Source organism: Mustela erminea, chromosome 2 (genome assembly GCF_009829155.1).
Source record: "Mustela erminea isolate mMusErm1 chromosome 2, mMusErm1.Pri, whole genome shotgun sequence".
NCBI classification, from domain to species: Eukaryota; Metazoa; Chordata; class Mammalia; order Carnivora; family Mustelidae; genus Mustela; species Mustela erminea.
This window is the reverse complement of record NC_045615.1, coordinates 136,646,031-136,661,054: the sequence shown is the minus strand read 5'-3', so window position 1 is coordinate 136,661,054 and position 15,024 is coordinate 136,646,031. Positions and strand designations below refer to the sequence as shown.

Here is a 15,024-nt window from a genome sequence, read left to right as displayed (position 1 = left end):
TTCTCGATAGCTCCAGTGACAAGTGGACTTTTTCCACTGAGAATGGGGACTTTTTTTTTCAGGCCGAGGAGAAGGCTTCCCTGAGGATGATATTCTTCAGAAACCTATTAATGAAAGAGAAGTACCTCTATTCTTGTTGCAAAGATTTTCCTGCTTACCACAAACTGATGCATGGTAGATGTCCACTATTTTTAAAACTAAATTATTCTAGAAATCTATTTTTCCAGAAATATACCTCTGTTGCTTTTTATAAATTAAGCTCTTTTGCAACTAGATTATTATTTCATTATTTTATTAACTTAGCAGGTAATACTCAGTTTTAAGTACCTGTATTTCATGATTTTTCTGGTCATGATTCTCCATAGCAATGGGCATGCCTATCCCAGAAATTCTGATGCTCCAAATTACAATGCTATCAACTTCTAACTCCTGGTTGAGAAGCAGTGCTTCAACAGGAAGTAACTTCAACAGGAAGTTACACCTAACTTCCTGCTAGGTGTATGTGTTGACTTGCTCAGGTATGTTGGCTCAGATACTAATACCAGCCCAATATACAGTAGGTGCTATATATAGTTGTAATCTTTATAGCAAACCCAATCGCTAAGTATCAAATGAAGCCCATTGAGTTTTCCTCACTTAATCCGAGTCACACTGAGCCAATAAGTAGAAGAGCCAGGATTTTAATGATACCTGTCTCTTACTTGAAAACCTATGCTAATTTCACTGAGCCACTAGGGTTTGAGTCTCCCAAAAGAGATGGCTTGAGATATTGTAAACTTTATTACCCCTCTCCCACCAAGTCCCCAAGGTTTGTTGGTTTGTTTGCATAGTAGTAATGACATTTTGTCTCTTTGCTCTTTTGCTTCTGAAGGAATAACCACAGTCCTCACCATGACCACACTGAGCATCAGTGCACGGCATTCTTTGCCCAAAGTGTCCTACGCTACCGCCATGGATTGGTTCATAGCTGTCTGCTTTGCTTTCGTATTTTCTGCCCTTATTGAGTTTGCTGCTGTCAATTACTTTACCAATGTTCAAATGGAAAAAGCCAAAAGGAAGTCATCAAAAGCCCTCCAGGAAATACCAGCTGCTCCAGTGCAGAGAGAAAAGCCTCCCGAAGCACCTCTGCAGGTATTTGACTTAATCTCCTTCAGTTTAAGATTTCAGCTTTTTGTCAGATTTACATTGAATCCAGGGGAAAAACTGAGAATTTGAAAATCCCAGTAACAATTTGGAAGTCATTTAAAATCCAAGAAGTCGGAAAAGGGTAGTTGTAAATGTAAACTTTAAAACTGTGATTAATGGCTTAAAAACTAAACAGGTCTGGATGAGCTAGATTTATCTGGAGCTAGTTGTTTGAAAACTCCTGTCAGAATTAAAAGTTTTTGACTGGGACCAAATCTGATGTCTACTATTAAGAGGAACCTGTGGATATCTTTGAATGGGTTGATTGGTCATTTCAGTAGAGTTTATTGGACAAAGTAGAGCAGCCGTTCTTGATATAATCCCACTTTAGAACTATCCCATGGGGTCTGGTGGTGTCTGTGCCTGAATATATATATATATATATTTTATATATATATATATAAAATAATATATATATAATATATATAATATAAATAAATATATAAATATATAAATATATAAATAAAGATTTTATTTATTTATTTGAGAGATAGAGATCATAAGTAGGCAGAGAGGCAGGCAGAGAGAGAGGAGGAAGCAGGCTCCCCGCTGAGCAGAGCCCCATATGGGGCTCGATCCCAGGATCCTGGGACCATGACCTGAGCTGAAGGCAGAGGCTTTAACCCACTGAGCCACCCAGGCACCCTGTGCCCTTATATTAAACAAGAAAATAAAGCCAATATACAAGATGACCCATAGGTGTCTTGATGTGCACCAAAGATGAAGAATTATTGACCTAAAGGGACAGACTTAAAAGGATGTAAATATCTAAGAGCTACTGTAATTTACATTAGGCACTTCAGTGATTCTGTGATTTAAAAAAAAAAAAAAAGTTTTAAAGTAATGCTTTCCTCAGGACTCCAGTTGTACAAAAATAGCTAGATCTTCATGGAGACAGGTAAGCAAACAGGCAGCTCCTCTTCCTCTTCCTCCTCTTCTCCTTCCACACCCCCTCCCCCTTCAAGATCTATTTCTCTCTTAATCTCCACTCAGCTTCCTCTTCAATCAGCAGACAAGTTTCTGCATTCACTTACTCACAGCCTTATTGTAGTTGCCACAAGTGGTGGTCTAACACTCTTTTTCCCAAATCAAAAGTATATATAAATGATCAATTGCATTTTCTGTAAATAGTAACTCATTCCCTTTTCTGTTAAATCATTCGTTAATTCCATTATTATTATTTTTTAACTCATTCAACAAATCCACATCCAATGCCAGACAATGCATTCCCTATGGATAAGTTTATACACTCTCTGCCTCTGATTGTTGTTGTTTTTTTCTTTTTTTTAATTTATTTTTTTAAATAAACATATAACGTATTTTTATCCCGAGGGGTACAGGTCTGTGAATCACCAAGTTTACACATTTCTGATTGTTGTTTTAATTTCTTTGCTCTGTTGTGTTGAAGACTTGGTAGAAATATTCTACTTACTATTCCTCCCCCCCCACCAAAAATTTAAATAAATAAATAAGTCTTGGGTATTTATTTTACCGCTTCTGTTTTCTAATTATTGATTTGTGATTTATTTTATTTCTATATTTCTGCAGATTAGTTATGTTACTCTTTTTCTATTTTCTTGAGTTTAGTTCCTCTAATTTGTTTTCACTGTTTCTTATTTAATAATATAGATTCCTTTATTGCAGTGAGCTATATAACATACTGCTTTGGCCATAAGTCATAAGTTTTGATATCTATTATAATTATTTGCTCAATATTCTACAATTACATGGCTATTTTTCTCTATAAGCTAAGAATTATTTGGAAGATAATATTAAAATTTCCAAAGTGGATATGTTAATTTAACTCTACTATTTATTTCTAGCTTTATCACATTATATTCAGAAATGTTACCTGCACAAATGTAAATTTTATTCATACTTCCCTTGTGCTCTGAATTATGTTAAAAACTTGTAAATGTTTGATGAAATTTGAAAGAAGTTGATTTGTAGCTGTTAAATCAATTTTACTTAAAACATTATTATTTCATCCATCTAATAAATCACCTCTTGTCTTCTTGATCTTTCAAACACCAAGAAAGATACAAACAGTTCTCCCACTGATAGACTTGTGTTAATTTTTTTTAACATTTTGACTTTTCTGTTTTCTACACTTTGATGCTCTGATATGCAACATGTAAAGATTCATAACTGCTGTATTTTCATATCAATCCATATATTTAATCATAAAATAACCTTTTTTTGTCCCATGTAACACCTTTTCCTTTAAATTCTATTTGGTCTGATTTTAATATTTTTCATATTCTTTCTTAATAATAACTTTTGTAGTATATTTTTACTACTAAATTCTTTATTCTTTATTTTCTCATGGACTTTAGAAGCTATATATCGTATCTTTGTATCACTAGTGATTAACTTTTAAATTTTAAGACAACATATCTCTACGAATGATTTTCTAAAAATGTTGAAAGAATAAAACATACCGACTCTCTAATGTAGATATTAACTTTTTCCGAACACCAGGATTGCTTAAGTCCAGAGATTCTGGATTTGGAGATTTTTTTTTTTTTAAGAGTCTCATGCTCTACCGACTGAGCTAGCCAGGTGCTGAGACTTTTTTAAAAAAAGTTTTTATTTAGTTATTTGAGAGAGGGAAAGAGAGAGAGCACAAGAGAAGGGAGGGTCAGAGGGAGAAGCAGACTCTCTGCTGAGCAGGGAGCCTGATATCGGGCTCGATTCTGGGTCTCTGGGATCATAACCTGAGCCAAAGGCAGTTGCTTAACTAATGGAGTCACACGGGCACCCCATGGAGACATATTTTATATACATATTTTTTCTATTTATAATGAGTCAGTATAGTTTTCTTTCATTGTCTTCAAAGTGAACTTGCATTAGTGCTGTAACAGACTACTATAAATACTTAAAAGTACCACTTAATCAGAATAAACCTAATGTCCAAAGGTGGGAAGAAGACCAATAATCTTCCATTCGTTCCTTTAAACATATTTCTTGGCTGGAGCCATTGCTATTGCCAGTAAATCTCAGTTGAACCAATGCAATGGGCTGTGTCCCCTCTGACTCAGTAACTCCTCTTGGCAGAATGGGCCACAGCCTGTGTGCAAATGACATAACCAATGTCAAGAAGATTAAATTTGCTTGTGAGGGCATAGATTCATAGTATTTAAGGGTGGGAAGGAAATCAAGTCTAAGTATAAGTCATAGGCTTCATGTCCTCTACAGTGTTTGACTATGTCTGTATAATAACTCAGATCGCCACAGCAGTTTACTTGAAGAATATCTGTGTTCTAAAGACAGTGATTAATAGGTGAGACCACCCATCCTCCTAACTCCTGATTCCTGCCAGAGCATAGCTGGCTTTGGAGCGTCAGTTATCATTGAATGGCAGTATCAAGTTCGACTTTGAAGGTTGAGAACGCATTAAAATTGAGAGAGGGAGGGAGGAAGGGGAGGGAGGGACACAGGGAGAGAGAAAGAGAGAGAGAAGGAAATTTAGAAGGAGAAAGATTGTGTTAAGAGCAAAATTGTAGGGGTGCCTGGGTGGCTCAGTTGTTAAGTATCTGCCTTCAGTTTGGGTCCTGATTCCAGGGTTCTGGGATCAAGCCGGCGTCAGGCTTCCTGCTGAGCGGGAAGCCTGCCCCTCCCTCTTCCACTCCCTCTGCTTATATTACCTCTCTAGCTGTCTCTCTCTCTCTCTGTCAAATAAATAAATACAATCTTTTTTTTTTTTTAAAGATTGTATTTATTTATTTGACAGAGAGAGATGACAAGCAGGCAGAGAGGCAGGCAGAGAGAGAGGAGGAAGCAGGCTCCCTGCTGAGCAGAGAGCCCGACGCGAGGCTCGATCCCAGGACCCTGAGATCATGACCTGAGCCGAAGGCAGCTGCTTAACCCACTGAGCCACCCAGGTGCCCCCCCCCTTTTTTTTTTTTAAAGGCAAAATTTTAAAACATATTATTAGAAGGAAATATTCTAAGAATATATAAGGTTTGAGTTTCAGTAGAAATTCTAACCAGACAGTTGAAATTTGCTTATTCAAATATGTATTCTAACTTGTATGGTTGTTGACTTATTTGAGTGATGCTGCCTTGTTTAAAATGTGCTTACACTCCTTATTTGGAATTTCCCTTAGAGTCTACATGACATTTGGTAATTCAATAGTCCTTTGGGTAATGTCACTAGTGGTTTGATTCATTGTCACCATATGTGACCTATGGACTGTTAATGGCCTGGCAGAGGTTTATGGTGACCATTTCTATTCTTTGGGAATTGGAATGCATATGGTTTATGGAATATTCATGAAGTAAGAAGAAAAGGCGGATTGGCAGAATTTAAGGGCAGCTGTGGGCAGCCTGACTATGTCTTTGGGCATCTCAAGAGGCAGAGCAGCTGTTTTGCTTCTCTGTTCAGCATTATCTTAATTCTGCCTTTGATCCTGTTCTTCCAATATTTGAGTTGTGTTTCATTGTTTTGGCTGTATCTTTCCATATCCTTACTACTTTTGTGAGTATCTGTTCTCTCACTGATGCAGGAGATTTGGACTAATAGGACAGTTTAGAAAATAAATAACTATAAAAAAGGGAAGATTTCTTAAAATCTTATTTAAAAAATCATTTGAAAGTATATCTTATAGTTTTTGTTCAGTTAGAAAGTATGCATTTATGAGTGTATGTTGTATCTTGTGAAAAAATCCAATGATATAATGACTAAAATAAGTTGCTGTCTTAAACTGTATCAGGTACTATGTGATATACTTTACAGGCATTACTTAGTTTCAAGGTCATGATAACTCTCTTACAGATGAAGGAGCTGAGGCTTGCAGTTGTTAAGTGATGTACTCAGGAAATGGTAAACTCCGTATTCAAGTTAATACAGCTCTAGCTGAATGCACAACTCGTTCTCTTTTATTAGAACTCTGTTTTATAGTACTTAATTTATGATGTACCTATAAAGAATAGACAGTAGAACATATATATTTTATACATGTATAAAATGATCATCCCAACAGTCTTGTTCATATTTCTGTATATAAATAACAATAGTGAAACATTCTGAATGATCTTTACATGTCAGTAACAAGAACTTTTACAGACATTCAAGCCTTAATGACAGATTAGACATGTTGAGTGTTGGAAATAGAGGATGAGTTGGGGGTGGCATCATTCACTAGAACAGAGAAGAGCAGTGAACTATCTTTAATGAAGATAATTACTTCAAGCTTAGATAATGGCAATTTCCATAGCACGATATTTCTCCCTTCCCACAGTAAGAATGATTTTCTTTTTTCTAATGGAAAATGCATACTTCTCCACAGCATAGCTTTCTTTTCTACCCAATTTCTTTCCAATCTACCCAATTTCTATTTCCTTTTCACTGTAACTGTTCTTCATGAACTGCTAAATTTTAAAGTGTTTGTAAATTCTCACAAGGATATTTGTAAAAATAATGAGCTACTTGCTCTACTTAGAGTCTTAAGGCAAAGATGATATAAAAATAATAAATAATTCAAGGTGGCTCCTGGATTCAATAATTTAAGTGCACACATGAGAACTCATTTTTTTACTATCCATTCTTCAAAGTCAAACTCAAGCCTTATTTCCCATAAGTGTCTTGTTCCGACTGAGTTTATGGATCTCTAGGACATGGTCTTAGGGATCCACATCTACAAAGTGGGGGTGATAATAGAAAGGGTTAAAGAACATCATACATGTCAAGTACATAGTACAAGTATAATGCCCAGGAAATAATTGTGTGATTATCCTTTATTTCTTGAAGCATCTTCAACATTTAACATGCATTTAACATATGTATCACAAAATTTATCATTTGTAATACTGAAGTATTTTGCATAAGTAAATTGTTTCAGATATGACTGCTATATCCACCTTAGCTTAGGTGGCGAGCTTCTTAATAACATTGATAATGGTTTCATTTTTTTCCTCACACAGCACATTGCATGGTGTTTAATAGTTACAGTTTATTGATGGAGTATAATGAGTCAACTCTAGGAAGCATGACAATGGAAATGTGGTGCTTCTGAAATTATATAAATATCGACATGTCCAAATATGTTTGTATTTCATGTAAAATTCTTTTTTATCAAAGTAAATGTGAACATCAAATAGATGTTAAGTAGTGAGGTAGAGCTGGGCCACTGGGAGTATCTAGAACAAGAGGCATTCAGGCTTAGCATTCTGAGACACACTTGTCACCAGGTAGACTTAGCTTGTGGGCAGCAATAGAGCGCAGAAAGGGATGCTTTGAAAAAAATAAAACAAAACAAAAATCTCAGTACATCACAAGTGCAACTGTGCATTAGGAGAAAAGCATTATTTGTTGTCCTTTGGTCCTTTTAATCACATCATTTACACAGATGTCAATGACTATTCATAACATCAGTTACGATCAGTTAACATAACATCATTAAATATGATGATTTCTGGGCGGTTGGTAATATGCAAGCTTCATTCCATTGCAACAGGGTGTACAAACTAGGTCAGTTTCAGATTTTCATTTTAATCATTCTCCAACTCCTCTTAGAAATGCTGTTCTTTAAATAGTTTAAGCTAACATGTAGGAAACTTTCAATTTTCCATTTGTCCATATTTCTTTCGTTTCTTAAGTTAGTTTAAAAATCTCTTTCCTTGGCAGTTTGAAAAAGGACCTGGAGCAGTGCTGTCAGTTCACTTGACATTTACGTGTGTTTGTGACAGTAGTTTAATGACATTCTTTAAATCTTGTATAAATTGTACCTCCCCAAGCCCATACCTTGTTCAGTACAGAATGTTCTGTAGTTAGTAATGCTCTTTAGGCAATGAGTAATTGCTTAATCGCACAATTATTAAACAGTACGATTTATGACAAGAATAACAGAATTATGTGTCATTTTCAGCCATATTTTTTATCTTTTAGTTTTGTTACGTGTCTTGTGCAGATTCATGAGGAATTGTCATGCTGCTAATCCTTGAGAGCAAATCTCGTCATTTAACAAGTGTTTACCAAGCAACTGTTATGCACCCGTCACCATGCAGAGCACTGACTGAAAGCTGAAGTTTAGGAGCATGGTCTAGTGAAGGATTGAGGCTAGTAGTCTTGTGAGTTAGTAGTATATTTAGTATATAGAAGTGTGGCTTGAGTCCTGGTCTTAGATTAACACAAGCATACTTTTACTAGTGGGAAATTACTCTCAAATCTTCATGGCTACCTCAGACCTACCTGCTGAAATATCAACCTCCATATTCAATTACATATTGGGAATCTATTATATTTATTATATACTTATGAAATAACTATTGTCAGTGTTCTGGGAATACTGTGCTCACTCCCTTCATAGATATTAGGATAGTAGGAGGACCAACATTCAATGATTCATTTCAAATAATTAAGTAATGATTAATGTGCAAAATGCTGTGGAGAATCAGAGAGGGTAATGATAAGTATATGACAGAGAATTAGGCTTATGCTGAGACTTCAAGTTATTTTTTTGAAATGCATAAAGTGACAAGTTAGGGGACATCACTCAAAGTGACAAAAGGAGGAGAAGCAATAAGTTTTATAGCTTATCAAAACTATATTGTACATATTTGGGTAATTATTGAATATGGGAATATTGCATGGGAAGAAAAATGCCAGCATTAGCATCATAATGAAATATGTAGTCTATTTCTTCCTCTAAAATGGGAAATGCTGTAATTTTGATGCTGTGTTAGGAAGGCTAGATATATTAGCCAGTGCTTAAAGGAAGAGTAAGGCATCTTATAAACCTTGGTTTCTAAGGGTAGGGTGTATGTGTGTGTGTGGTATAGATATAGATTAATAGTAAATCCGTTCTTTTATTTTCATGTATTCTGTGTTTATAAATATCATGGCAAAGGGAGAAGCTGTGAAATGTATTTATGTGGTACATGGAATTTGGGTACATAGTATGTCATTACCATCCTTATCATTGTTTTTACTGTCTACTATGTACCATATAGCTGTGTGTGTGTTTATATACATGTATATATACATGTCATTTAAAGAATGTATATGTATATATACACATATATGTATATGTGTATATATGTATATGTGTGCATGTATGCACATGCATATGCATATATATGCATGTATGTATATTTACCATATACATACATGTACATATATATAATATACAGTGCTAGTTGCTTTATATGCGATCTCTCTAATTTCTGCAATGGTCTCAGAATGAATTGTATTGTTACCCACATAACTTTATGGTTGAGGAAAATAAGACTTGGTGAAGTGTTTTGGAGACTTTCAGATGCATGGTGCTGCCATTCTCTAGAGAAAACAAAGAGGCATCAAGGGATTGTGTTTCTACTCTCAGTTCTCCACTGTAGTTTTTTTTTTTTTTTAATTAATTTTTTATTTTTTATAAACATATACTTTTATCCCCAGGGGTACAGGTCTGTGAATCACCAGGTTTACACACTTCACAGCACTCACCAAAGCACATACCCTCCCCAATGTCCATAATCCCACCCCCTTCTCCCAAACTCCCTCCCCCCAGCAACCCTCAGTTTGTTTTGTGAGATTAAGAGTCACTTATGGTTTGTCTCCCTCCCAATCCCATCTCCACTGTAGTTCTAATCACATAACCCAATATTTGGGTTTGCACTCCTCTGTTAGATGATGAAGTTAGGCAAGATTATATCTAAATTTCCTTCTAATTTTTAAAAAAGATTTTATTTATTTATTTGAGAAAGAGAGAGAGAATGAGCAAGGGAAGGGGCAGAGAGAGAAGCAGATTTGCACTGAGTAAGGACTCCCAGTGCAGGACTCGATGCCGGGGCCCTGAGATCATGACCTGAGCCGAAGGCAGCCGCTTAACTGACTGAGCCACCCAGGCACCCCTAAATTTCCTTCTAATTAAAAAATCTGCATTACTACAAACTCATTTACTCTCTATGAATAATGCCAGATTGCTTTATATTCTTTAACATGTGTTTACTTTAGTAAAACGGATTAGAAGGAGAGTGGTTCTTTTTGGGTTCACAGAGTCAGATCAACATAAATCTTCAGGTTATTTTATACTCACCTACATAGTAAAGATCATACAGTTCCAATAACAATAAGAACATCAACTGATACTATGTTACCAAATACCAGAGAGTAGTCTAAGCATTGCTCATATATTAATACATATAAGTGCCACAGCAGTCCTGTCCTATCTTCAACCTAGCTGACAGATGAGGAAATTGAAGCACAGAGAGACCCAACTGATTGGTCCAGGATCATGTGGCTGCTAAGTAATGGAGCCAAGATTTAAACCCAGGTAATCGGGATCCAAAGTTTAGGCTTATAACTGCGAGGAATCGCTGCCCCACAGTTATAACCTGCTTCCAGCACTGCTGACCCTCTGCTGTGCCTTATCACCACAGACTCATTCCCCATCCCAATTTCAGGTTTCCTGAAGGCTGTATCAGTGTTCACATTGTAGAAAGTGTAAGACCTATTTTGGAACTCTGTCCTGTTTATAAATAAGCCCCATCCATTAGCTAGTAGTTTAGTTTACACAGAAGCCCAAATCACAGAAAATTAGTCACACTTTCCAAATCTCCAGCTTTGCATAAAACACATGGGCATTTTGTCAAGGCTAAAAATTATAAATTGATATTGATTTAACACATTCATTTCAACAGACTATACAGTAGTCCTTAGTTTTTGGCATTTGGGGCATTTTAAACATTTAAAAAAATCATTCAAGAGTATTACTATTTTTTTTATTTGAAATAACCTGTCCTCCATGTGTTGATGTGTTTAATTAACAATGCTTACTTAGAACATGTGTTCAGAAGAATTGTTTTAAAGGTTGTAGGGAAAATTTTTATGACGTTCAAGAGATAGTTTTTGCCCTAAATGAGTTTGTACTGTCAGGTAGCAGAGTATAGGGTTATAAGTCATCAAGAGGAGCAAATATTCTGTAGGGACCAAGGAAAGTTGTGAAAAAACATCCTGAACTTTGAGAGGGGGTAGGATAACTCAGCCGGCAAGTGAGATGTATTTTTCTGGTGGGGTGTATTCTTCCAGCAGATGCAGGAGAATGGCAAGGAAGTGAAGTAGCTCATTACCATAAATATCATTAGTTTGGTTTGTGATATTCATGAATCAGCCTGAGAATCATTCTAGCATTGCTATATGATTAATAAACTATTACTATATTAATGGAATTTTTATTATATCTCCATTTACTCCATTATTTCTCCAGCACTTCTGGCCCAAATTTGCTAAGAACCTAGCAAGTGCTCAAGAACTAATTAATATTGATTTCATTCCTCATACCACTGAGATATAGGCTCAGTTGCTAGGGATAGGAATATGTGAAGGAACCACATAGTTCCAACAGTGAAATATTATTGAAAGTTTTTTTTTAAATGGTATTTCCAATTTTTATTAATTTCATGATCTTTTCCCATCTATGTTAGTAATGTGAGTGAACCAGCCCTTCTTTTAAGAGTGAAAAAAAAAAATCAGCTTCAAAAATTACAGCTGCTTGAAACAAATTCCCTCAATGTTTAGCTACATTTTCCAGCAAATTCTCTTCCCTAAGCTACTATGTAAGATTATTCATTCCTTCTGGTTTATTTGGCTAAGCTGCCAATTTCCCTTTTGCTATTTTGAGGGTCTAATTTCTCACAACATAATATACATAGCTAAATCTCTAGCTTTTCACTCAGCCTCAGATGTTTTAGAAGTTTCAAGAATTATCAGTTTGCATATTACTTATTTCATTTCACTTAAATGAATTAGATGATATTATGCATAAAAATACCTCTGGTAGAAGATTATTATGGGTCCTGGTCAATTTAAGGAGAGGGCACTTTCCACTCAGATTGTATGGCATGGTATGGTTTTCTGTGTTCTAGAATTTCAGATTTCACAAGACTCTTACACCGTCTAGTTTTGTTGCCTGGATAACACATCTTATTGTCTCACGAAGTCTCTTTTATAGCGATCCTGAGTTTTCATATTCCTCTTATTTACTCTGCAAGGTGCTAATTTTTTCTCCCCAGTTATTCTCTCTCTTTAATTTGACTTTAATTTTTATAACTCCAACATGGTCATAGAGATGACTACTAGCATGAAGACTTACTTATTCTAAGTCTCATGACTCCCAACCATGTAGTCCACTGAATTTGGCATCTGTCTCAAGCACTCGCTCTCTTTTGGGAGAAATCCGGCTGAAACAAACTTTTTAAAAAATTACTTTTACTTGCTTTTTTTTTTGACTAAAGGAAAAGAGTTGTGGGCGCCGTAGTCAGAGAAAAGGCTGTCTTTCAGAGATTCAAAGAAAAAAATGGGAGTGTGAGGATGAGGGTGTGGTTTAGTTTTTCTGTGTGCACTTCCTATCTTTACCTCCTGAAAAGGTTTATTTAAGCCAAATCAGTTTAATGGGGACAGTCAGGGGTCCCCTGAAAGTGAAAAATTGTACTATTAAAATAAAAGGAGATAGGAAGGAAGAAGGATCCCCATCACTTGGTGCATCTGTACTTTCTCTTCAGTTACATCTTTGGTACTTGAGGGTTGACATTTTCAAAGAGAATTTGGCAAAAGAGGGTATGGACTCTGTATCCAAGCAGTGGAAAGCCAACTCCTCACATACAAAATGGGCATACTGTTGTTTCAGCTTAACTAACTATGAACACTTGTGAACATCTGGATAGGCTTATTTTATTTTATTACTTTTTATTTATTTATTTGACACAGAGAAGGAGAGATCACAAGTAGGCAGAGAGATAGGCATAGAGAGAGGGGGAAGCAGGCTCCCCACTGAGCAGAGAGTCCGATGTGGGTCTTGATCCCAGGACCCGGGGATCATGAATTGAGATGAAGGCAGAGGCTTTTTAACCCACTGAGCCACCCAAGTGGCCCTAGATTTTTTTTTTTTTAAAGTCTCTAAGAATATGAACTGCAGGACGAATATTTAGCACAGAACATGGTACCTAGGAAACGTCTGTTCAATATTTGTTGACTATGTCAGTGGATCAAAGAATGAATGAATGCAGTGTGATCTCCATAAAATATTAATAATAATAATGGTGACTGGAAAGAGAAGTCCTAGATGACAACAAAAATGGAGAAAACTCCCATATGTCCATTCCAGTGTTGCTTTTTTACTTTTGAAGGCCGACACTGAGTTTGGGGATTTCTGGAGGAAATCTGCATGATTTTTTTCTTGAGCTGAAACCACCTGGTTTCTTTGGAAATATCTCATATGAAGCAGCTATGATCCTTGCCCTTTCATTGGTTGTTCCTGTGACTTGGTCTTGTTTGGGTTACTCTGGCTCCTGATGCAGACAGGCTACTAGATGGGAGTGACAGTGATATTCAACTGTGTGTGCTGTTTAGGCTATGGCTGGAACACAAGGAAATGTTGTTTGATTGTATGTGAAAAAAGGATATAACTGATACCCTTTGGAGAACTGGTTTGAATGGAGAAGCATTGAGAAGGGCATCCTGCCTGGAAAGTGAGGAAGGGAAGCCGTGTGGAGCTTAAAAGTTGCTTCCACAGAAAGCAAGCAAGAACTGGACAACCATATAGTAATTTCTATAACATATAGAATATAGTTATATTCTTAGAGCAGATGCATCACTAAAAAATGGTGGACTGCAGTGATGAATGAAGAGCATGACTGAGCACTTGACCTTCACTGTCCCCCCTTCCATGGCCAAATGAACCTGGGATTTGTCTTGACAAAAGCCAGTTTTCTGTGTGTGTGTATTTTTATTTATTTATTTATTTAAAAATTTATAATTTTTAAAATTATTTTTCAGTGTACTAGAATTCATTGTTTATGCACCACACCCAGTGCTCCATGTAATACGTGCCCTCCATAATACCCACCCACCAGGCTCACCCAACTTCCTATCCCTGCCCCTTCAAAACCATCAGATTGTTTTTCAGAGTCCCTAGTCTCTCATGGTTCACCTCCCCTTCCAATTTCCCTCAACTCCCTTCTCCTCTCCATCTCCCCATGTCCTCTGTGTTATTTCTTATGCTCCACAAATAAGTGAAACCATATGATAATTGACTCTCTCTGCTTGACTTATTTCCCTCAGCATAATCTCTTTCAGTCCCGTACATGTTGCTACAAAAGTTGGGTATTCATCCTTCCTGATGGAGGCATAATACTCCATAGTGTATATGGACATACCTTCCTTATCCATTCGTCCATTGAAGGGCATCTTGGTTCTTTCCACAGTTTGGCGACTGCGACCATTGCTGCTATGAACATTGAGGTACAGATGGCCCTTCCAAAAGCCAGTATTATTTTGAACCATATGAAAATACCATTTATACTAGTCAAAAATGGTTTAAAAAAGTCAAAAACAGTTTTTTGAAATGAAGATGAGGCCTAGATCTGCCTTGCAATTTCCTTTATCATCTGTTTCTTTTTTACAGCAAAGCAGGTAATTAGAAATAAATTGTCCTAGTGATTATACTGGTTAGCACTTTAAAATTTTATTGGTTTGTTTTCAAGACAAAAATTAAGGTTGGAGCTGAGAATGTCAAAACCTTGGGCCTGTACTCAGTGTGCCTGGGGCTGATGGGAACATATCCTCTATGAGCATCTTAATACTCTCAGAAGGATTGTTTTGTTAGTTTATTTATTTATTTTATTTTGACTTGAAGCACTTGAAGCTTGTACAGACCTAGAACATCAACAGGCACTCTCCCTTGCTGTTAGCTCCACTATTGTTGCCTCTGCAAGCAAGAAACCCACTTTGCTAAAGGCTTAGCTGATCCTGAAAAGTGTTAACATGCTTTCTGCTTAATGTTTGCCTTTGGGCTGATCTAAAAATGGCAATGAGGAGGTTACCTATTATCTACAGAACAAGAAT

General features: G+C 36.3%; 1 protein-coding gene across 1 annotated transcript in view; it reads left to right on the top strand.

The window, feature by feature from the left end:
• The window catches only part of GABRA4 (gamma-aminobutyric acid type A receptor subunit alpha4), a 68,098-nt gene that overhangs the window by 26,131 nt on the left and 26,943 nt on the right, over nucleotides 1–15,024 (top strand). The window contains exon 8 of the mRNA XM_032334219.1: nucleotides 872–1,131. Within this exon, the coding sequence (XP_032190110.1) occupies nucleotides 872–1,131 (260 nt within the window). The remainder of the gene's footprint in view (nucleotides 1–871; nucleotides 1,132–15,024) is intronic.